The sequence below is a fragment of the Heterodontus francisci genome, chromosome 7 (genome assembly GCF_036365525.1).
Source record: "Heterodontus francisci isolate sHetFra1 chromosome 7, sHetFra1.hap1, whole genome shotgun sequence".
Taxonomy (NCBI): Eukaryota; Metazoa; Chordata; class Chondrichthyes; order Heterodontiformes; family Heterodontidae; genus Heterodontus; species Heterodontus francisci.
In genome coordinates, this window is record NC_090377.1 from 134491068 (window position 1) to 134515611 (window position 24544).

At 44.0% G+C, this 24544-nt stretch overlaps 1 protein-coding gene across 1 annotated transcript in view; it reads left to right on the plus strand.

The window, feature by feature from the left end:
• mcm3ap (minichromosome maintenance complex component 3 associated protein) overlaps nucleotides 1–24342 on the plus strand; it is a 104125-nt gene extending 79783 nt beyond the window's left edge. Inside the window, exons 24-29 of the mRNA XM_068036198.1 lie at nucleotides 647–1037; nucleotides 1130–1396; nucleotides 9791–9920; nucleotides 19710–19907; nucleotides 22893–23034; nucleotides 23192–24342. Coding sequence (XP_067892299.1) covers nucleotides 647–1037; nucleotides 1130–1396; nucleotides 9791–9920; nucleotides 19710–19907; nucleotides 22893–23034; nucleotides 23192–23374 — 1311 coding nt within the window. The 3' untranslated portion in view covers nucleotides 23375–24342. The remainder of the gene's footprint in view (nucleotides 1–646; nucleotides 1038–1129; nucleotides 1397–9790; nucleotides 9921–19709; nucleotides 19908–22892; nucleotides 23035–23191) is intronic.
• Nucleotides 24343–24544: the final 202 nt, after the last annotated feature.

Below are 24544 nucleotides of genomic sequence, written 5' to 3' on the forward strand. Positions count from 1 at the left end.
TGAGTATAGCTCCTCCATGATCTGGACCGCTTCACTGTTGCTGGGTCAAAAACCTGCTACTCCCTTCCTAACAGCACTGTGGGTGTACCTACACCAGATGGACTGCAGCAGTTCAAGAAGGGCAGCTCACCGTCACCACCTCAAGGGCAATTAGGGATGAGCAACAAATGCTTGCCTTGCCAGTGATGCTCACATCCCATGCAAGTATAAAAACTATTTGTGTTTCTTGTCTCATTGCATCAAATTCATCTCATTCAAAAGCACTGAGCTCTAATTCCACAATTAGATCTTCTGTGCAGCTGGGCTGAGGCAATAGTTTGTGTTTGAAATGCTTCTGTGTAATGCCAGACCATTAAAGAGCCATTATCTGCAGGATTCTTGTATCTGGATGAGAGCCTGTTTTTACGTACAGTTTTAACTCTGCTCAAAAAATAAATACTGTAGCAGAAAGGTTACTTAAATATTGTAGTGTGGAAATTGTTTAGTGGCATCTTTTTTGTTTGATCACCATCCTTTTTACAACAACAAACAGACCACGTAGAAAATAATGCTGTGTATAATGTTTCCTGTAATATGCAGTGTTATTTTTGTCACCTATTACAGTGAGTTTTCACATGATTTAAATATATGGATGTAATTTTTTTAGGTTTCTGAAGCAGTAAGATGGCTGGCCTCACGTTGTCCACCACCCCCGGAGGTCTGCTGTCAGACTCTGATGCAGTTCATTGAGGACGGGCTGTGCCGAGAGTTCAGCGACCAGCTTTACACTGATAAGTCCGAAAGACAATTGGCTGCATTGCCTTCCCAGGACCCGAGCTCCATCATTGAGTATTACAATGATGTGCTGGGTTTCCTTGCAGAAGTGGTGTCCTCCGAGCAGCTGTACAATCTTTCCTGGCCTGTGGCTGAGTTTTCTGGACCCACAGCTCATGAAATACTGGCACACAAGGAGTGGAATTCTAATAACCATCTGGCCTGGCTAAAGAAAGCGGTGCTGTCTTTTCAGTTACCGGTGATGGATCTACCTCCCTTGCAAGGTATGAGCATAATGCTACTGTGAGAAGATTTTACTCCGTGTTGGTGATCCAACATTTATGTTACTGTGGTAATTGTTTTCTGTTTCTCGTAGCTCCATGGGCTAAGGTCTGTGATATGATCTCCCATTACGTGTCTCAGGTCCCAGTGTCACAGCAAACTTGTCCACTGCTGCTTTCAAAGGTTGAACACCTCCTGAACAGAGTCTACAGCAGATGGAAGGAGAGCTGTTCCTTGATGTTGGTAGTCTCAATAGATGAGGGGCCTTTGGTTTCAGAAATACCTTGGGATGAAATCGTTGCCATTTGCATTGACCATCGGTTGAGAGAATGGAAGCTCCCGAGCCTGCCCTGTGCTGCAGGTTAGTCATATTTGTATTTTACATTTTAACTGGTCTCTGGAATGGACTGATTGTTGTGAGGATTGTGCTTGATTGCACTGGTGGAGAGGGGACATAGACACAGAAAGGAATGAGAACTTTATTTATCTCTGGTTTTATGATTCTGGAAACTGAATTCTGCTGAGTTTCAACTGAAGTCATGTCCTTTTGAGAAAAATAACAGCTCACTGTTTTGCCCTCTTTGTTAATAGTGGGAGACAGAAAGACGATAATTGAATACAGAGAATGCAATTTGGAGAAAGAAATTGGAATAAAATAAATTCTTTGAAATAACTGTGTATTGATGAAGGAAATGCAGTTCATGTTGTGTAAATAGATTTTCAAGAGGCACTTGTTAAGCTATTGTATAGGCTTGTTGATAAAAAAAAAAATAGAGGTGCCATACTAAAGGGAATGTGGCATCATAGATAGGAAACAGATTAAAGGACAGAAAACAGAACCATGGTTAGTGGATTTTGTTCTGGAGGGAGGGTTATAAGCAATGGTGCTCCCTGTGTTCCATGTTGGAACCATTACTGCTCTTTACAGATAGAGGAGCTGGACTTGGATATGGGAGCACAACACCAAAATTTGTAGATGGTGCAAAAATTAGAGCATGGTCAGCTGAAGAGTACAGTAACAACTGCGGGAGGACATGGCAGATGTGTCAGATGAAATTTAATGTGATGGATAATTCCTTCCTTAACCCTTGTAACAGATTCATGCAACTGAAGACAGTAGTAAGTTTTATAATTCACTTTGTTACGGATAAAATATTAATCTTAAACACCCTAACCAATCATACAGAATAGTGCATGTTTGCCCTGCACCCGAAACATACTGTGCATAGATTTAATGAGAAATCATGAAGATGGCTTCTCCAAACCTGTTCACGTCTCAGGGTTTCTTTCCTTCTTTGCTTTCTTTTCCTTTTCTAACCAAGTTAAACATGGTGTCTGTCTTATATAATTTTGGTTTGTGGTTCTCTTCCTCCTGAAAGCAATCTTTACCTCATGTTTTACAACTACCCATTTGTTTCAAATAGTTTATCAAACAGAGATGACAGGCCCCCATTCATACTGGACTGTGAGTACTTATTTATTGCACCCATTCCCCTAGTGACACACCCCAAACAGTCTTCTGTTAAAAACATAAGAAATATATGCAGGGGTAGGCCCTTCAAGCCCTGCTCCACCATTCAATAAGATTACATCAACTCTAATTTCTCGGCCTAGCCTCACATCTCTTGATTCTGCAAACAATCCTCTAATGTATGCACTCATGACATCCCCTGCTGTGATAAAAGCCTGTGTTTCAAAAACTTCTCTTAGCAGTTTTAAGAACATGGCAGGGAAAAAAATATTTTTCAAAAAGATGATTTGAACAAATCTTTTGGATAGTATAGTTTTGCCTCTATTAAAGCTAAAGCAATATGTTAAAAAAAAATTGATATTTTTACCTAATGTAGAGAATCGCAAAGGGATACATTTGAACATGTACGCTAAATTTTAAATTTTAAAAAGTGCAGAAGAGCAGAGAATTCGGAAATCGGATACATAATTTTTTAGAAGTGGGAAGTGCCCTACTTCAGGAAAGGTGTGATGGCCATGAGAGGATACAGAAAAGATTCATTGTGATGGCATCAGCGCTGAAGGGCTTTAGTTATGAAGAGACATTGGAGAAACTGGGCCTCACCATTAGAATGGAGAAGGGTTAAGAATAAATCTAATCGAGGTGTTCAAAATTGAGAGGTTTTGATGAGGCATATAGGGAAAACGATTTCCACTGGTTGGTGAGTTGTTGTTTTTTTATTGTAGAGGATTGTTAGGATATTATATGCCCTACCATAAACAGTGATGGAAGCAGAACCCATAACTTTTTGAAAGGTTAATTTTTATAAGAGAAATTTCAAAGATTATGGAGAAAAGACACAGGGAGTGGGACTAAGTTATTTCAGAGAATCTATGTCAGTGACCTCCCTTTGTGTTATAAATCTCTGTGGTCAGAAGGTTTGTAGAAACTTCCATACCAAAAGAGCTTAAACTGCTCTCTTGATGGCAGGTTAAATGGTGGAAGTTTGAAAGCAAGTTGTTTTATTGGGGCAAGTAACTGGGCAACTGTCAATTTTAGGATATTTCCAATCCAGCCTCAGATTGTGTAAAAGCCCCACCCACAGTTGTTTTCCTGTTGTCCTGAGAGATGTGACATTTTTGAGCAGAATAATGACGCATGACTTCAGAGTATAAATGACCTGGAATTGGCATTTCCTGCTGGTTCCCTTGCCCCATCCAACTTGGATGATGGCGCTTGTCTAAGTTTTGTGATGGAAAAGTAAAATAAGAATGGGAGAAAACCCTTTTACGAACATACTAACTAGGAGCAGGAGTAGGCTATTCGGCCCCTCGAGCCTGTTCCGCCATTCGATGAGATCATGGCTGATTTGTTTGTGAACTCGACTCCCTTGTTTGTCAAGAATCTGTCTACCTCTGCCTTAAAAACATTCAATAACCCTGCTTCCACCGCTCTCCAGGGAAGAGAGTTCCAAAGATTCACGACCCTCTGAGAGAAAAAATTTCTCCTCATCTCTGTCTTAAATGGCAGACTCCTTATTTTTAAACTGTGCTCCCAAGTTTTAGTCTCTCCCACAAGGGGAAACATCCTTTCAATATCCACCCTGCCAAGTCCCCTCAGGATCTTCTATGTTTCAATAAGATCACCGCTCACCCTTCCAAACTCCAATGAATACAGATCCAACCTGTCCAAACTTTCCTCATAAGATAACCCTTTCATCCCAGGAATCAGTCAAGTGAACCTTCTCTGAACGGTTTCCAATGCAATTATATCCTTAAATAAGGAGACCAAAACTGTGCACAATACTCGAGATGTGGTCTCACCAGTGCCCTGTACAAATGTAGCAAAACATCTCTACTTTTATAATAAAAACAGAAAGTGCTGGAAATACTCAGCAGGTCAGGCAGCATCTGTGTAGAGAGAAGCAGAGTTAATGTTTCAGGTCTGTGACCTCTCCACAGATGCTGCCTGACCTGCTGAGTATTTCCAGCACTTTCTGTTTTCATTTCAGTTTTCCAGCATCTGCAGTATTTTGCTTTAGTCTCTCCTTTTATATTTCATTCTCCTTGCAATAAACGACAACATTGCATTTGCCTCTTTATCACTTGCTGTACCTGCATACTAACTTTTGTGTTTCATGTAGTAGGACACCCAGTCCCTCTGCATCTCAGAGTTCTGCAATCTCTCCATTTAAATAATATGGTACTTTTCTATTTTTCCAGCCAATGTGGAAAAGTTCACATTTTCCAACATTATACTCCATCTGCCAAATCTTTGCCCACTCGCTTAACCTATCTATATCCCTCTGCAGACTCCTAGTGTCTGCTTCACAACTTACTCTCCGACCTATCTTTGTGTCATCAACAAATTTAGCTGTCCCTTTTACATACATTCTGTCCCTTCATCCAAGTCGTTGAATATAGATTGTCAATAGTTGAGATCCCAGCACTGATCCCTCTGGCACTCCACTAGTTACAGCTTTTCAGCCTGAAAATGACCCATTTATGCCTACTCTCTGTTTCCTGTCAGCCAACCAATTCTGTATCCATGCTAATATGTTATTCCCTATACCATGGGTTCTTATTTTGTGTAGTAACCTTTGATGTGGCACCTGGTCAAATGCCTTCTCGAAATCCAAGTACACCACATCCAAAGGTTCCCCTTTATCTACGTTGCTTGTTACTTACCCAAAGAACTCTTTAAAAAAAAAAAATTAGTGAAACATAATTTCCCTTTCCAAAACCATGTTGACTCTGCCTGATTGCGTTGAGATTTTCTAAATGACCTGCTATAACCTCCTTAATAGTAGGTTCCAGCATTTTCCCTCTGACAGGCGTTCGGCTAACTGGCCTGTAGTTTCCTGCTTTCTGTCTCCCACCTTTCGAATAGCGGAGTTGCAGTCATTCTTTTCCAATCTGATGGGACCTTTCCAGAATCCAGAGAATTTTGGAAAATTAAGACTATTTCAGCAGCCACTATTTTAAGACCCTAGGATGAAGGACATCAGGACCTGGGGACTTGTCAGCTTTTAGTTCTAATAAGTTTCTCAGTACCGTTTCCCTGATGATGATTGCTTTAAGTTCTTTCCTCTCTCTCAACTCTTGATTCACAATTATTTCTGGGATGTTATTTGTATCCTCTACAGTGAAGCCAGATGCAAAGAATCTGTTCATTTCCTCTGCCATTTTCTTATTTTCCATTATTATCTCCCCAGACACACACTCTAGAGGACCAACACTCACTTTTCCTTTTTAAATACCTGTAGAAACTCTTACTATCTGTTTTTATATTTCTAGCTGGCTTGTTCTTTTAGTCATTCTTTGCTTTTTTAAAATATTCTGTCTAACCTTCTGACCTGCCACTACTCTTAGCTGAATTGTATGCTTTTTCTTTCAATTTGATACTATCTTTAACTTCCTTAGTTAGCCATAAACGGTGCGTCCTTCCCCTAGAGTATTTCTCACTGGAATGTAGCTTTGCTGAGGTGTTATGAAATATCTCCTTAAATGTTTGCCACTACATCTCTACTGACCTATCCCTTAATCTAATTTCTCAGTTTACTTTAGTCAGCTCTGTCTTCAAATCCTCATAATTGCCCTTATTTAAGTTTAAAACACTAGTCTTGGATCACTCTTCTCACTCTCAAACAGAATGCGAAATTCAATCATGTGATCACTGCTACCTAGGGGTGCCTTTACTATGAGGTCATTAATTAATCCTGTCTCATTGCACATCAGCAGATCTAGAGTAGCCTATTCTCTGGTTGGCTCTAGAATGTGCTGCTCTAAGAAACTGTCCTGAAAACACTCCAAGAACTCATTTTCCAGGCTACCTTTGCCAATCTGATTCATCCAATCTATCTGTAGATTAAAATCCCCCATGATTATTGCCCTACCTTTCTTACAAGCCCCCATTATGTCGTCTTGTATACCCTATCCTACAGTGTGGTTACTGTTAGGGGGCCTATAAACTACTCCCACATGTGACTTACACTACCTTTACTATTTCTTATCTCTACCCAAACTGATCCTACATCTTAAATAAAAGCAAAATACTGCAGATGCTGGAAATCTGAAATAAAAACAAGAAATGCTGGAACCACTCAGCAGGTCTGGCAGCATCTGTGAAAAGAGAAGCAGAGTTAACGTTTCGGGTCAGTGACCCTTCTTCGGAACTGACAAATATTAGAAAAGTCACAGGTTATAAGCAAGTGAGGTGGGGGTGGGGCAAAGATAACAAAGGAGGTGTAGATTGGACCAGGCCACATAGCTGACCAAAAGGTCACGGAGCAAAGGCAAACAATATGTTAATGGTGTGTTGAAAGACAAAGCATTAGTACAGATTAGGTGTTAATACACTGAATATTGAACAGCAGCAAGTGCAAACCTGAAAAAAAACAGTGGGTAAGCAAACTGAACAAACTAAGATGAAATGAACTAAATGCAAAAAAAAGATTGTAAAAAATGTAAAAAAGAATGTAAAAAAGAAAAAAAGAAGAAAAAATAACTCCAGCGTGATGCCACTACCAGTCGCATCTTCCCCTCCCTTCCCCTGTCAGCATTCCGAAGGGATCGTTCCCTCCGCGACACCCTGGTCCACTCCTCCATTACCCCCACCACCTCGTCCCCGTCCCATGGCACCTTCCCCTGCAATCGCAGGAGGTGTAATACCTGCCCATTTACCTCCTGTCTCCTCACTATCCCAGGCCCCAAACACTCCTTTCAGGTGAAGCAGCGATTTACTTGTACTTCTTTCAATGTAGTATACTGTATTCGCTGCTCACAATGTGGTCTCCTCTACATTGGGGAGACCAAGCGGAGACTGGGTGACCGCTTTGCGGAACATCTCCGCTCAGTCCGCAAGCAGGACCCTGAGCTTCCGGTTGCTTGCCATTTCAACACTCCCCCCTGCTCTCATGCTCACATCTCTGTCCTGGGATTGCTGCAGTGTTCCAGTGAACATCAACGCAAGCTCGAGGAACAGCATCTCATCTACCAATTAGGCACACTACAGCCTGCCGGACTGAACACTGAGTTCAATAATTTCAGAGCATGACAGCCCCCCATTTTACTTTCATTTTTAGTTATTTTTTCTTTTTTACATTTTTTACAATCTTTTTTTTTTTGCATTTATTTCATTTCATCTTAGTTTGTTCAGTTTGCTTACCCACTGTTTTTTTTTCAGGTTTGCACTTGCTGCTGTTCAATATTCAGTGTATTAACACCTAATCTGTACTAATGCTTTGTCTTTCAACACACCATTAACATATTGTTTTCCTTTGCTCCATGACCTTTTGGTCAGCTATGTGGCCTGGTCCAATCTACACCTCCTTTGTTATCTCTTGCCCCACCCCCACCTCACTTGCTTATAACCTGTGACTTTTCTAATATTTGTCAGTTCCGAAGAAAGGTCACTGACCCGAAACGTTAACTGATCCTACATCTTGATCTTTAGAACTAAGGTCATCTCTCTCTATTGAACTAATGTCATCCTTAATTAACAGAGCTACCCCTCCACCTTTTCCTAGTTTCCTGTCCTTCTGAAATGTCATGTCCCCTTGAATATTCAGGTCCCAGCCTTTGTCATCTTGCAGCGATGTCTCTGTGATGGCTATCAGATCATACATATTTATTTCTATTTGAGCTATCAATTCATTTGTTTTGTTACGAATGCTACGCACATTCAAATACAGAGCCTTTAGTTCTGTCTTTTTTTTACTATTTATGCAACCTCTAGCCTTAGCTACTTGCACTCTTAATTTTGTACATTCTGTCCCTTCCTGCCACATTCTGATTATTATTTCCCTTATTGCTACCTTGCTCTCTTGCTTTGTCCTCGCTCTTTAATTTTTCATATCTTCCCTCACTTGATCCCTTGCCCCCACTATTTAGTTTAAAGCCTTCTCTACCGCCCTAGTTGTACGACTCGGCAGAATGCTTGTCCCAGCGCGGTTCAGGTGAAGACCGTCCCAACAATACAGCTCCCACTTTCCCCAGTACAGGTACCAGTGCCCCATGAATCGAAACCCATTTCTACCACGCCAATCTTTGGTCCGCATTTTTAACTCTCTAATCTTATTTACCCTACGCCAATTTGCTCGTGGCTCAGGTAATACTTCTTTGAGGTTCTGCTTTTTAAATTAGCCCCCAGCTCTTTGCACTCCCTATGCAGAACCTCTTTCCTAGTCCTTTCTATGTCGTTGGTATCCACTGGACCACAACAACTGGATTCTCCCCCTCCCACAGCAAGTTCCTCCCCAGCTCTGAGCAGATGTCCCAAACCCTGGCACCACAGCCTTCCGGACTGTCGCTCTTGATCACAGAACTGTGTTTGTTCCTCTGACTGTACTATCTGCTACTACCACGACATTGTATTTACTCCCCCTGCTTGAATGGCTTCTTGTACCACGGTGCCATGGTCAGTTTGCTCATCCACCCTGCAGCCCTTGCTCTCATCCATGCAAGCTGAAAGAACCTCAAACTTGTTGGACAATTGCAAGAGCTGAGGCTCCTCCAATTCTGCCTTCTCGATCCACTTACCTGCTTCACTTGCAGTCACACCCTCTTGTCCCTGACCACTGACCAAATCAGAAGACCCTATCCTAAGGAATGTGACTGTCTTCTGAAATAAAGTGTCCAGGTAACTTTTTCCCCTCCCTGATGAATTCAAGTGTCTGCAGCTCAGCCTCCAGCTCACTGACTCTGAGCTGAAGCTCCTCGAACTGCAGACACTTAATGCAGACATGTTTGCCGTGGATCACAGTGGTGTCCACCAACTTCCCACATACTGCAGCTGCAGCACATCAACTGCCCTGCCATCCAAAATGGGTTTTAATTAACTACTAAATTAATTATTTTGTTAATTTTTTTAATTAATGCCCCCCTCACCAGCACTTACTGTACTAATTTAAACCTCGGTAATATAATAAACCTTACTGCTTAAATTAAAACAGAACAGACTCACCAGCTTATATGTTTTTCTATATTCCAGCTACTTACACACCTTTCCTAAAAGTAGTGAATTAATTGAACACCGACCCTGAGAGCAGATACTCACTGACCAATCAACTTAGGACTTTGCTGTGATGTCACTGTTTGCTTTTTTTTTCTTCCTTCAAACACCGATTCCAAGCAGCCGACTGGTGTGCATCTCTGACTCTCAGGTCAGTGTAGGCCTCGAGCCTTGGCCCCGATTTATATCCCCCCGCTACAGTCTGCTTCCACGCAGGTCCGTCGCCTCTCTGACTTCCAGATAAGTATGCCTTGCCCTGCTCTCAATTAATAATTACTAATTATCATTTCTCAGAAGCTGTAAGTGAAGATGGTCAGATCCTGGTCTATTATTTCCAGGATGATCTGAAAAAATACAAACGGCCTACATTGTGGGAAAAGGCACGATTAACCACCCAAATGAAAATCCAAGAAGCCTCTCACAGGTAAAGGAATAGAGGAGTAGAATAAAGTCTACTTTGTTGTAGGGAATGCTATTTATATGTGAGCTGCGTTCAGATTGTACTTAATGTGACATGATTTTTTTTGTATAGAACCATTTGCGGCCAATGTTTTCAGTCCCAACATATGTCAGAGTCATGCAGCATAGAAACAGGCTCTTCGGCCCACTGTTCATGTGTTCCCTTCATCTCTCATTTCAGGAAATCTTGCATTATAAGCATTTACCTTACCTTGCCAATCAATAATTATTTTTTGCAGTCATAGCTTTGAAAATGTTGACAAAGTCAATGATTTATTTTCTCTTTGGTTTTTTTGAAAAGACAGCATACCTGTGCTATTTGCTTGTGACCGCTATGTGCTGAATTACCTTGATATACTATAGGGCCCCCTCCCTCCTTACTGCTGTTCACTAGATTTATTTCTGTTTATATACATCAATAGAAAACACTCTGGAAACCAAGTATCCTATCCAGCTGCTGAACCTGTATGTATATTCTCTATTTAGAATGCTCTATCCAGTCCATGTTTGAGAAATTGATATTTTGCATGAAGGGGTTGGAGGTGGAGGAGGCGGTCTTTGCATGCCAAGTAAAAGCTTTGGAGCCCCCTTGAAGCTTTGTGACCGAATTTTAAGAGTTTTATTCTTGCGTATTGAGAGCCAGATAAAGACGGGTTAGGAAGAGTAAACAGATTTCTTGAACTGCTTGTGGAACAGCTTGCCACTTTGTGTCTTTTTGTGCCAAGCCTGTGCAGAGTTAGGGCCTCATCGCAGTGCAAGGAGAGCTGATATGCTTGAGAATATTTTCAGTGCAGGCTTTTCTTCCTAGAATCACAGAATCGTGACAGCACAGAAGGAGGCCATTCAGCCCATTGTGTCTGCGCTGTCTGTCCGAAACAGCAGTTTACTAGTGCTAGTGCTCTTTGGTGGGGTTTAAACTAATTCAGCAGGGGAATGGGAACCTAAATTGTAGTTCCAGTGTACAGGATGTTGAGAGTAGTGAGGTCAGGGATAAGGTTACAAGGACGCAAGAGGGCACTGGCAAGCAAGAACTTGGTTTAAAGTGTGTCTACTTCAACGCCAGGAGCATCCGGAATAAGGTGGGTGAGCTTGCAGCATGGGTTGGTACCTGGGATCTCGATGTTGTGGCCATTTCGGAGACATGGGTAGAGCAGGGGCAGGAATGGATGTTGCAGGTTCCGGGATTTAGATGCTTCAGAAAGAACAGAGAAGATGGTAAAAGAGGGGGGGATGTGGCATTGTTAATCAAGGAGAGTATTACAGCGGCAGAAAGGACGTTTGAGGACTCGTCTACTGAGGTAGTATGGGCCGAGGTTAGAGAGAGGAGAGGTCACCCTGTTGGGAGTCTTCTATAGACCTCCGAATAGTTCCAGAGATGTAGAGGAAAGGATAGCGAAGATGATTCTCGACAGGAGCGAGAGTAACAGGGTAGTTGTTATGGGGGACTTTAACTTTCCAAATATTGACTGGAAATACTATAGTTCGAGTACTTTAGATGGGTCAGTTTTTGTCCAGTGCGTGCAGGAGGGTTTTCTGACACAGTATGTAGACAGGCCAACCAGGGGCGATGCCACATTGGATTTGGTACTGGGTAATGAACCCGGCCAGGTGTTAGATTTAGATGCAGGTGAGCACTTTGGTGATAGTGATCACAATTCGGTTAGGTTTACCTTAGCGATGGACAGGGACAGGTATATACCGCAGGGCAAGAATTATAGCTGGAGGAAAGGAAATTATGATGCGATTAGGCAAGATTTAGGACGCGTAGGATGGGGAAGGAAACTGCAGGGGATGGGCACAATCGAAATGTGGAGCTTATTCAAGGAGCAGCTACTGCGTGTCCTTGATAAGTCTGTACCTGTCAGGCAGGGAGGAAGTTGTCGAGCGAGGGAGCCGTGGTTTACTAAAGAAGTTGAAGCGCTTGTCAAGAGGAAGAAGAAGGCTTATGTTAGGATGAGACGTGAAGGCTCAGTTAGGGCGCTTGAGAGTTACAAGCTAGCCAGGAAGGATCTAAAGGGAGAGCTAAGAAGAGCAAGGAGAGGACACGAGAAGTCATTGGCGGATAGGATCAAAGAAAACCCTAAAGTTTTCGATAGGTATATCAGGAATAAAAGAATGACTAGAGTTAGATGAGGGCCAATCAAGGATAGTAGTGGGAAGTTGTGTGTGGAATCAGAGGAGATAGGGGAAGCGTTAAATGAATATTTTTCGTCAGTATTTACAGTAGAGAAAGAAAATGTTGTCGAGGAGAATACTGAGATTCAGACTACTAGGCTAGATGAGATTGAGGTTCACAAGGAGGAGGTGTTAGCAATTTTGGAAAGTGTGAAAATAGATAAGTCCCCTGGGCCCGATGGGATTTATCCTAGGATTCTCTGGGAAGCCAGGGAGGAGATTGCAGAGCCTTTGTCCTTGATCTTTATGTCGTCATTGACGACAGGAATAGTGCCGGAAGACTGGAGGATAGCAAATGTTGTCCCCTTGTTCAAGAAGGGGAGTAGAGACAGCCCTGGTAATTACAGACCTGTGAGCCTTACTTCGGTTGTGGGTAAAATGTTGGAAAAAGAACAAAGAACAAAGAATATTACAGCACAGGAACAGGCCCTTCGGCCCTCCAAGCCTACGCCGATCCAAATCCTGTATCTAAACCTGTCGCCGATTATCTAAGGGTCTGTATCTCTTTACTTCCTGCCCATTCATGTATCTGTCTAGATACATCTTAAAAGACACTATCGTGCCCGCGTCTACCACCTCCGCTGGCAATGCGTTCCATGCACCCACCACCCTCTGCGTAAAGAAATTTCCACGCATATGCCCCCTAAACATTTCCCCTTTCACTTTGAACTCGTGTCCCCTTGTAATTGAATCCCCCACTCTGGGGGAAAAAGCTTCTTGCTATCCACTCTGTCTATACCTCTCATGATTTTATACACCTCAATCAGGTCCCCCCTCAACCTCCGTCTTTCTAATGAAAATAATCCTAATCTACTCAACCTCTCTTCATAGCTAGCGCCCTCCATACCAGGCAACATCCTGGTGAATCTCCTCTGCACCCTCTCCAAAGCATCCACATCCTTTTGGTAATGTGGCGACCAGAACTGCACGCAGTATTCCAAATGTGGCCGAACCACAGTCCTATACAACTGTAACATGATTAGCCGACTCTTGTACTCAATACCCCGTCCGATGAAGGAAAGCATGCCGTATGCCTTCTTGACCACTCTATTGACCTGCGTTGCCACCTTCAGGGAACAATGGACCTGAACACCCAAATCTCTCTGTACATCAATTTTCCCCAGGACTTTTCCATTTACTGTGTAGTTCACTCTTGAATTGGATCTTCCAAAATGCACCACCTCGCATTTGCCCTGATTGAACTCCATCTGCCATTTCTCTGCCCAACTCTCCAATCTATCTATATTCTGCTGTATTCTCTGACAGTCCCCTTCAGTATCTGCTACTCCACCAATCTTAGTGTCGTCTGCAAACTTGCTAATCAGACCACCTATACGTTTCTCCAAATCATTTATGTGTACCACAAACAACAGTGGTCCCAGCACGGATCCCTGTGGAACACCACTGGTCACACCTCTCCATTTTGAGAAACTCCCTTCAACTGCTACTCTCTGTCTCCTGTTGCCCAGCCAGTTCTTTATCCATCTAGCTAGTATACCTTTGACCCCATGCGCCTTAACTTTCTCCATCAGCCTACCATGGGGAACCTTATCAAACGCCTTACTGAAGTCCATGTATATGACATCTACAGCCCTTCCCTCATCAATCAACTTTGTCACTTCCTCAAAGAATTCTATTAAGTTGGTAAGACATGACCTTCCCTGCACAAAACCATGTTGCCTATCACTGATAAGCCCATTTTCTTCCAAATGGGAATAGATCCTATCCCTCAGTATCTTCTCCAGCAGCTTCCCTACCACTGACGTCAGGTTCACCGGTCTATAATTACCTGGATTATCCCTGCTACCCTTCTTAAACAAGGGGACAACATTAGCAATTCTCCAGTCCTCCGGGACCTCACCCGTGTTTAAGGATGTTGCAAAGATATCTGTTAAGGCCCCAACTAATTCCTCTCTCGCTTCCCACAGAAACCTGGGATAGATTCCATCCGGACCTGGGGACTTGTCCACCTTAATGCCTTTTAGAATACCCAACACTTCCTCCCTCCTTATGCTGACTTGACCTAGAGTAATCAAACATCTGTCCCTAACCTCAACATCCGTCATGTCCCTCTCCTCGGTGAATATCGATGCAAAGTACTCGTTTGGAATCTCATCCATTTTCTCTGACTCCACGCATAACTTTCCTCCTTTGTCCTTGAGTGGGCCAATCCTTTCTCTAGTTACCCTCTTGCTCCTTATATATGAATAAAAGGCTTTGGGATTTTCCTTAACCCTGTTTGCTAAAGATATTTCATGACCCCTTTTAGCCCTGTTAATTCCTCGTTTCAGATTGTGCCTACAATCCCGATATTCTTTCAAAGCTTCGTCTTTCTTCAGCCGCCTAGACCTTATGTCTGCTTCCTTTTTCCTCTTCGCTAGTCTCACAATTTCACCTGTCATCCATGGTTCCCTAATCTCGCCATTTCTACCCCTCATTTTCACAGGAACATGTCTCTCCTGCACGCTAATCAACCTCTCTTTAAAAGCCTCCCACATATCAAATGTGGATTTACCTTCAAACAGCTGCTCCCAATCTACATTTCCCAGCTCCTGCCGAATTTTGGTATAGTTGGCCTTCCCCCAGTTTAGCACTCTTCCTTTGGGACCACTCTCGTCTTTGTCCATGAGTATTCTAAAACTTACGGAATTGTGATCACTATTCCCAAAGTAGTCCCCTACTGAAACGTCAACCACCTGGCCCGGCTCATTTCCCAACACCAGGTCCAGTATGGTCCCTTCCCGAGTTGGACTATTTACATACTGCTCTAGAAAACCCTCCTGGATGCTCCTTACAAATTCTGCTCCATCTAGACCTCGAACATTAAGTGAATCCCAGTCAATGTTGGGAAAATTAAAATCTCCTATCACCACCACCCTGTTGCTCCTACAGCTTTCCATAATCTGTTATAAAAGGTTATAAGAGACAGGATTTATAATCATCTTGAAAAGAATAAGTTCATTAGCGATAGTCATCACGGTTTTGTGAAGGGTAGGTCGTGCCTCACAAACCTTATTGAGTTTTTCGAGAAGGTGACCGAACAGGTGGATGAGGGTAAAGCAGTGGATGTGGTGTATATGGATTTCAGTAAGGCGTTTGATAAGGTTCCCCACGGTAGGCTATTGCAGAAAATACGGAAGTATGGGGTTGAAGGTGATTTAGAGCTTTGGATCAGAAATTGGCTAGCTGAAAGAAGACAGAGGGTAGTGGTTGATGGCAAATGTTCATCCTGGAGTTTAGTTACTAGTGGTGTACCGCAAGGATCTGTTTTGGGGCCACTGCTGTTTGTCATTTTTATAAATGACCTGGAAGAGGATGTAGAAGGGTGAGTTAGTAAATTTGCGGATGGCACGAAGGTCGGTAGAGTTGTGGATAGTGCCGAAGGATGTTGTAGGGTACAGAGGGACATAGATAGGCTGCAGAGCTGGGCTGAGAGATGGCAAATGGAGTTTAATGCGGAAAAGTGCGAGGTGATTCACTTTGGAAGGAGTAACAGGAATGCAGAGTACTGGGCTAATGGGAAGATTCTTGGTAGTGTAGATGAACAGAGAGATCTTGGTGTCCAGGTACATAAATCCCTGAAAGTTGCTACCCAGGTTAATAGGGCTGTTAAGAAGGCATATGGTGTGTTAGCTTTTATTAGTAGGGGGATCGAGTTTCGGAGCCACGAGGTCATGCTGCAGCTGTACAAAACTCTGGTGAGGCCGCACCTGGAGTATTGCGTGCAGTTCTGGTCACCGCATTTTAGGAAGGATGTGGAAGCTTTGGAAAGGGTGCAGAGGAGATTTACTAGGATGTTGCCTGGTATGGAGGGAAGGTCTTACGAGGAAAGGCTGAGGGACTTGAGGTTGTTTTCGTTGGAGAGAAGGAGGAGGAGAGGTGACTTAATAGAGACATATAAGATAATCAGAGGGTTAGATAGGGTGGATAGTGAGAGTCTTTTTCCTCGGATGGTGATGGCAAACACGAGGGGACATAGCTTTAAGTTGAGGGGTGATAGATATAGGACAGATGTGCGAGGTAGTTTCTTTACTCAGAGAGTAGTAGGGGCGTGGAACGCCCTGCCTGCAACAGTCGTAGACTCGCCAACTTTAAGGGTATTTAAGTGGTCATTGGATAGACATATGGATGAAAATGGAATAGTGTAGGTCAGATGGTTTCACAGGTCGGCGCAACATAGAGGGCCGAAGGGACTGTACTGCGCTGTAATGTTCTAATCTAATTTTTACCTGGTGCCACTCCTCTGCCTTCTCCCTGTCGCCCTGCACATTTTTCCTTTTCTGCTAACAATCCAATTCCCTCTTCGCTACCTCCGCCACACATTCAGGTAATGCAATCCAGATCCTAACCATCGGCTGCATGAAGAAATTTTTCCTCATGTGGCCATTGCTTCTTTTGCCAATTACCTTAAATCTGTGCCCTTATGTTCTCACTCCTTCCATCAATGGGACGTTTTTCCTTATCTACTCTGTCCAGACCTCTATCAAATCTCCTCTCAACCGTCTCTTCAAGGAGAACAGTCCCAACTTCTCCAATCTATCCACGTAACATAAAGTTCCTTGTCCCTGGAACCATTCTCGTGAATCTTTTCTGCACTCTCTCTAAAGCCTTCACATCGTTCTTAAAGTATGATGCCCAAAAATGGACACACTACTCCAGGTGAAACCAAACCAGTGCTCCATACAAATTTAACATAACTTCCTTGTTTTTGTACTCTACGCCCCTACTAATGAAGCCCAGGATTCTGTACGCTCTATTAACCACTCTCTCAACCGGTCCTGCCACCTTCAGTGATTTAAGCACATATACACCCAGGTCCTCTGTTCCTACACCCCCTTGAGAATTTCACCCTTTATTTCTTACTGTCTCTCCATGTTCGTCCTACCAAAATGAATCACTTCACGCTTTTCTGCATTAAATTACATCTGCCACTTGTCTGCCCATTTCACCAACCTGTCTATGTCCTTTTGAAGATCTACACTATCCTCTTCACAGGTCACAATGTTTCCAAATTTCGTATCATCCGCAAACTTTGAAATTCTGCCCTGTACAGCAAGGTCTCCGTCAATATACATCAGGAAGAGCAAGGGTCCTAACAGCGACCCCTGGGGAATTCCACTATAAGCCTTCCTCCAGTCCGAAAAACATCCATTAACCACAACTGTCTGTTTCCAGTCATTCAGACAATTTTGTATCCATGTTGCTGCTGTCGCTTTTATTCCATGAGCTGCAACTTTTCTCACATATCTGTCGTGCAGCACTTTGTTGTTGCAAGACTGGTTCCTGTTGCACGGGGTGTAATGCGAATTGTTTTTGTATTGTTCTATTTCATATTGCACTGCATCACGATAAACAGTTGCAAGCTTGTTCCTTGCTGGTTGTAAGCAGCAGTTTGCAACTGTTGGGGGACCATGAGAGGGAGGGAGAGGGGGGGGGGGGGGGGGACAGACAGAGAGAGAAGGAGGGAGGGAAAGGGGGAGACCGAGAGAGAGGGAGGGAAAGGGGGAGACCGAGAGAGAGGGAGGGAAAGGGGGAGACCGAGAGAGAGGGATGGAAAGGGGGAGACCGAGAGAGAGGGAGGGAAAGGGGGAGACCGAGAGAGGGGGAGGGAAAGGGGGGGACCGAGAGAGAGAGGGGGAGGGAAAGGGGGGGACCGAGAGAGAGAGAGGGAGGGAAAGGGGGGGACCGAGAGAGAGAGAGGGAGGGAAAGGGGGGGACCGAGAGAGAGAGAGGGAGGGAAAGGGGGGGACCGAGAGAGAGAGAGGGAGGGAAAGGGGGGGACCGAGAGAGAGAGAGGGAGGGAAAGGGGGGGACCGAGAGAGAGAGAGGGAGGGAAAGGGGGGGACCGAGAGAGAGAGAGGGAGGGAAAGGGGGGGACCGAGAGAGAGAGAGGGAGGGAAAGGGGGGGACCGAGAGAGAGAGAGGGAGGGAAAGGGGGGGACCGAGAGAGAGAGAGAGGGAGGGAAAGGGGGGGACCGAGAGAGAGAGAGAGGGAGGGAAAGGGGGGGACCGAGAGAGAGAGAGGGAGGGAAAGGGGGGGACCGAGAGAGAGAGAGGGAGGGAAAAGGGGGGACCGAGAGAGAGAGAGGGAGGGAAAGGGGGGGACCGAGAGAGAGAGAGGGAGGGAAAGGGGGGGACCGAGAGAGAGAGAGGGAGGGAAAGGGGGGGACCGAGAGAGAGAGAGGGAGGGAAATGGGGGGACCGAGAGAGAGAGAGGGAGGGAAAGGGGGGGACCCAGGGAAAGGGGGGGACCGAGAGAGAGGGAGGGAAAGGGGGGGGACCCAGGGAAAGGGGGGGGACCCAGAGAGAGAGAGGGAGGGAAAGGGGGGGGACCCAGAGAGAGAGAGGGAGGGAGAGGGGGGGGACCCAGAGAGAGAGAGGGAGGGAAAGGGGGGGGACCCAGAGAGAGAGGGAGGGAGAGGGGGGGGACCGAGAGAGGGAGAGGGGGGGGGACCGAGAGAGGGAGAGGGGGGGACCGAGAGAGGGAGAGGGGGGGGACCGAGAGTGGGGGGACCGAGAGGGAGAAGGGGGGGGGACCGAGAGAGAGGGAGAGGGGGGACCGAGAGAGAGGGAGAGGGGGGGACCGAGAGAGAGAGAGAGGGAGAGAGGGAGGGGGGGGACCGAGAGAGAGAGGGAGGGAGAGGGGGGGACAGAGAGAGAGGGAGGGAGAGGGGGGGACAGAGAGAGAGGGAGGGAGAGGGGGGGGACCGAGAGAGAGAGGGAGAGGGGAGGACCGAGAGAGAGAGAGAGAGAGAGAGGGGGGAGGACCGAGAGGGAGAGGGGGGGACCGAGAGAGAGGTGGGGGGAGAGGGGGGGACTGAGAAAGAGAAGGAGAGGGAGGGAGAGGGGGGCACCGAGAAGGAGAGGGAGGGAGAGGGGGGCACCGAGAAGGAGAGGGAGGTAGAGGGGGGCACCGAGAGAAGGAGAGGAGGGAGAGGGGGGGACCGAGAGAAAGAGAGAGAGAGAGAGAGGGAGGGTGGGGGGGGGGGCCGAGAGAGAGAGAGAGAGACCGAGAGACCGGGTCGGAGAGAGAGGGGGGGACCGAGAGAGAGAGGGAGGAGCTGAGAGAGAGAGGGTGGGAACCGAGTGGGGGGACCTAGAGAGAGGGAGAGGGGGAGCCGAGAGAGAGAGGGTGGGATCCGAGTGGGGGGACCTAGAGCGAGGGAGAGGGGGAGCCGAGAGAGAGAGAGGGGGGACTGAGAGGGCAAGGGGGTTCCAGGAGAGCGGGGGGGGGGGGGGATCATAATGGGCGATTGTTCCCAAGAATTTATTTGTTCATGGCACTCGCAGAGTGAAGTTTGTGCTTGGAACAATTACTCACCGTGACCCAATTACCACTTAGATCCCAGCTTTTATCCAGGAACCTGAAATGTGCTAATGTGGATTATAATGGCCAAACAATGGACATCAAATAAATGGGTCTGGACTGCAGCTCTGAATCATTATATGCTGTTCACGTGGTTCTGAATTTTCAGTAACGATTTTTACTGTGTTGAATTATCCAACATTACTGTTGTAATCCAGCAGATGTTCCCTTCAATATAGGGGCATTTCGTTAACTTATTATACTGTTTTCTAGGTTGTCACAGAAGCAGGCCTACTCTTCAAGTAAGCAGAGATCAAACTGTAAATCATATACTGTGAAGGTTAGTTCTGAAGAAACCCTGTCAGACAGGAGTGTTCCTGCTGTGGATATCACCCATACTTGTACAGCAGCAGAACTTCTACCAGAACGACTACTGTCAGAAATTGAAATGGAGAGAGAGGAGAATCAGAGGTACAATAGTTGAGAAACGTGGAAAATAAAGAGCATGCTTTCTGCAAGTGACATGATTTACAAGGGTACATGTCAAAAGTGAGACAAACATCAGGGTGTAAATTAAGTTTTCATTAACAAACAGTATGGTAAGCAATGATAGCTCTCCCACTATCTAATGTATTCCTCATTTGACGAAGGAGTGCGAACTGCATTGGTTGTTGTTTACCTTTTTTTTAGAAAAAAGGAAACTCTAGGAGTTTAAACTTGAGATTTCTTCCAGTTACTGGGTACAGAGCACAGTTATAGTTTGCTCTAGAAATATTAATATCAAATGAATTCCTTCTCGATCCATTTCTCATATTACCCAATTGTGTGAAGTGAATTGTATTTGTACCATTCAACTCAAAATGCATTTAGAGATAACTTCATGTGTCATGGAAGTGTTTTTTTCCTCTGTTTAAAAACTAAAGGGGATATCTGTGCCTTTAAGACTGAGAGCAGTTTTTATATATTCTGGGAACAGTGTGTGAGCTGCAAGCCTGTTTCCTAAGCAACAGCGAGAGAGATCACATGCCGTATTGTATCAGTTTGACTGTGTAAAGACTGGCTAGAACTGGTTTGAACTGGCAGAACAGCGAATTCCTTGCTTAGAAATAAACTCTGCTTATTGACAGAGTTTGCGGTTTCTTACAAAGATTGACTTGTTACAGGGATACTGGCAAGTTCATTTGACTCCTCAAGCTAAAGAAATATCAGCTTTTGTCACACCAGACAGTCTTTATCAGTGCCGGGTGATGCCATTCCTGCTTAAAAAAAAATGCCCCAGCTACTTTTCAGAGATTAATGAATCAGGTGGTAGCCAGTGTTCCCAACTGTGTAGTGTATCTGGATGATGCACTAATATACAGTAACACTTGGCAAGAACACTTAAACCAGATAAAAACTCTGTTTAAAAAAAACTGCAAGCAGTGGACTTAGTGATAAATCTGGCAAAAAGCGAATTCGGAAAAGCAAGAGTAACTTATCTCGGACACGTAGTTGGGTAAGGAGAAGTATTGCCAAGAACGGCAAAAGTACAAGCCTTAGTGGAGTTCCCTATCCCAAAACTAAACGAGAAATCATGAGGTTCTTAGGAATGTGCAGTTTCTACAGGAAGTCTGTATAGAATTTTAGTGCTGTAGTTTTAAACAGAGAGAAAAGTGCTCCATTAACCGATTTGCTACAAAAAAGAAAAACTAAAGTAGTCTGGTCAGCTTTTGAAAAGCGAAAGGCAATCTTAACTAATGAACCAGTGTTGGCTACTCCAAATTTTGCTAAACCCTTCAAAATAGTGATTGATGCTAGCGACCTGGGGGTTGGTGCAGTCCTGTTGCAGGATGACAAATCAGGCATAGATAAACCAGTAGGGTACTTTTCACGAAAACTAAATCGCCACCAAAAAAAGTATTCCACTGTGGAAAAAGAAACATCAGGACTAATGCTGGCCCTTAAACATTTTGAAGTACATGTCCGCCAAGACTGTAAAGAAACACAAGTTATACACTGACCATAACCCAGTAACGTTTGTGGAAAAATTTAAAAGCCAAAATGCTAGCATATTCAGATGGAGTTTGTTGCAGCCTTATCGTTTGAGGACTGTACATATTTCTGGGAAAAACAATGTTATCGCTGACGCTTTGTCACGAATTTGAATAAGAAAAATTCTATTAATTACCAGTACAGGGAATGGGGGCATGAATGTGAAAATATGTTTAGAGTGTTATTTTTCAGTTTCTGCTTTGCATTCTAATGAAATGCACTTTAAAAATGCGTTTCATTTCGCCAAGAGGTGTCATGGAAGTGTTTTCTTTTCTCTCTGTTTAAAAACTGAAGGGGGTCTGTGTGCCTTTAAGACTGGGAGCAGTTTTTATATTTTCTGGAAACAGTGTGTGAGCTGCAAGCCTGTTGCCTAAGCAACAGCGAGAGAGAGAGAGATCGCATGCCGTATTGTATCAGTTTGACTGTGTCAAGACTGGCTATAACCGGTTTGAACTGGCAGAACAGCGAAGCATGCTCTCCTTGAAGGAAGGAAGGAACGATTTGTCTCTCTCAACAGAAAATCTACATTGGCCTCCAGGCTGTGCTTCACCAGGAGGAAACGACCCCTGGAAAGGAAAATTTGCATTATTGGAGGTAGCAAATTCCTTTTTACTTCCCAGTCTCTAAGAAGTCTCTACCTCAGGAGTAATAAAAGCAAAATACTGCAGATGCTGGAAATCTGAAATAAAAACAAGAAATGCTAGAAATACTCAGCAGGTCTGGCAGCATCTTTGGAGAGAGAAGCAGAGTTAATATTTCAGGCCAGTGACCCTTCTTCTCTACCTCAGGAGTGACTTTCTGTTGCCTTTCGTGTTTCTGGGAGTTCTGGAAACTCAATAAGGTTTCTACTGATGGACTGCTAATTCAAAAATCTAAATCGACCTGTTATACTCCTTGTTGAAAGATCTGTGGTGCCTACTGCAGCTGAAGTCCTGTGAATGCCTATCCATTACAGACTGTCATCAAACTCGCCTGGAGACTTCAAGTGGCATCTGACTATTCGACTCAGGCACCTCACTGAACCGGGAACATAACCTGCCAAGACTTACAACCCAGTTGTTTTATTATTCCTAAGAAACCGCTCTAATTTAAAACATCATTTCAGAACTGGTTAACCGTTGGTTTTTGAATGTATATGTGTGTGCATGAGGGTTAGGAGGAATAAGAAGTTATGAAGTCTTTTCAGGCATAAATTTATCTCGATATTGTTTAAGATTTAGTTTATTAATGAAGAGTTAATTAGTTGTTTGAAGATACCTGGTTTGGTGTGTTTTATTCTGGGGGTTAATAAAGTGTTTAATTTAGCTAATTTCTGGTAGATGGGAAACTTTAATAATATGCTGTGACCTGTGGAGTAATGGGACTGAATTGACAGTGCATTACTCCCACCTTGGTCGGTAACACAAGTGTTTGTGTCCTTTCTAGGTGTGAGGAGCAACTATATCGCTGGCTGGATGAGGGCCCTTTGGAATCTATTGATCTCCCCCTTTACCTCCCACAAACCTTGGTCTCTGCTGATGAAGTTGTTGTCCCCTTGTACCGAGTTTCTGCTCCAACCACACCACAGGTTTACTAGTATTACTATTATTGCTACTTTGTGTGGTTTGATGTGCAGCAATTGTTTTCAACTCAATTGATTTGCTCTTCATTCCTGCTGCTATTATAGTTCTGAGACTGAAAACCTGATGCTACCTAATCCTGCTTTTTAATTTTTCCCATCCTAGGAGGTTGCTAATGCAGGGCACAGTGAGGACACCGATATGAATGACTCTGATTGGCTGGCTGATTCAACAATGACCCTATCGGACAAACTGAAAGAATTCAATCGGTTGGTCCGGGCCAGTCAAGAGGAAGAAATGGTTTGTGAGCGTCACCTGTCCATGTTACTAGATGTAACCGACACATGATGGGAACAGCAGAAAAGCCTGTATTTTGGGTATATTATACACACTGCTTGGTAGTTGGGTGAAGCTTCATTGAAGCTCCCATTTTGAGTGTTCTCCTTTCCATTGTTCCCAGCCTTTGAAATGTGCAGTCATTACGATTACATGATTTAATTTATGAGAATACTCCAGTCAATACTTTTTTAAAACAATAATAGGACATAACATTTATTCACATTTATATCTCAAACATTTCTTTTGCTGCTAAAAGTTTTAGCTGCAGAAAATCTACTTTGCACTTGTTTGTCTTGCCAAAGTTATGCTCACAATGACCATCTGGTGATGAGCCACCATCAAGCAGATGATTTTCTTCCGGTAAAAGGTGTGGGTTGTAATTGTAAGATGCTGGCATGGTATTCCGTGGCCAATTTAAGGATTACAGAAGAACATAAACAGGTTCCCAAGAGGGATGTGTCAAGACATGGACTGTAATTAGATTTTTAAGCTGCTTTCTCAAAATGTGGGTAAACTGTAGTGTGCGTTTCTAAATATTTGTTCTAGTTCCTTTCCAGTGAAGGGTTAGTAGGTATACGTATGATTCAGTTCTTGCATGAATGCTTTAGTTGGCATGGGAAATATCTGTTATATAATGTATGATCATGCTTTTTATACATTTACATTTTTCTTAAGTTCTGTTGAAATAGTTTTATCTATATTCATTTGAAATGATTGATTGTCATCTGGTAACTGCAAATAAGCAGAAACAAGTATTCGCCCAGTGGCTCCAAGTTGTCACTGTTACACTGGACAGGTTCATTACTGGTATTTCATTGTGTCCCCTGGCTGGCAGCTGTGTTCTGATATTTCTGTGGTTAAGTGAGATGCACAGCTTCTCCAGAGATAACTGACTATGTTGCAAATAAATCCTTATTAAATGAGGATCTGAATTTTCTGCCTTCATGAAAAATAATTCATGAACATCATTATTTCAAGTTTTGGTCTCCTGTGTGGTTTTTATTGGATCCTGTGGATGAATTTGTAGAACTGGTTTAATGATGAGTTATGGCTCATTCTATTGCAATTGGACCCAAGGACTGGGTCCCCAAGTCGTTTGTGTCTTGTACAAAGGTTCAATCAAGCATCACTGGATACAGACTAATCTCTGAATTTCATCTGTTCCAAGAGATTATTAAT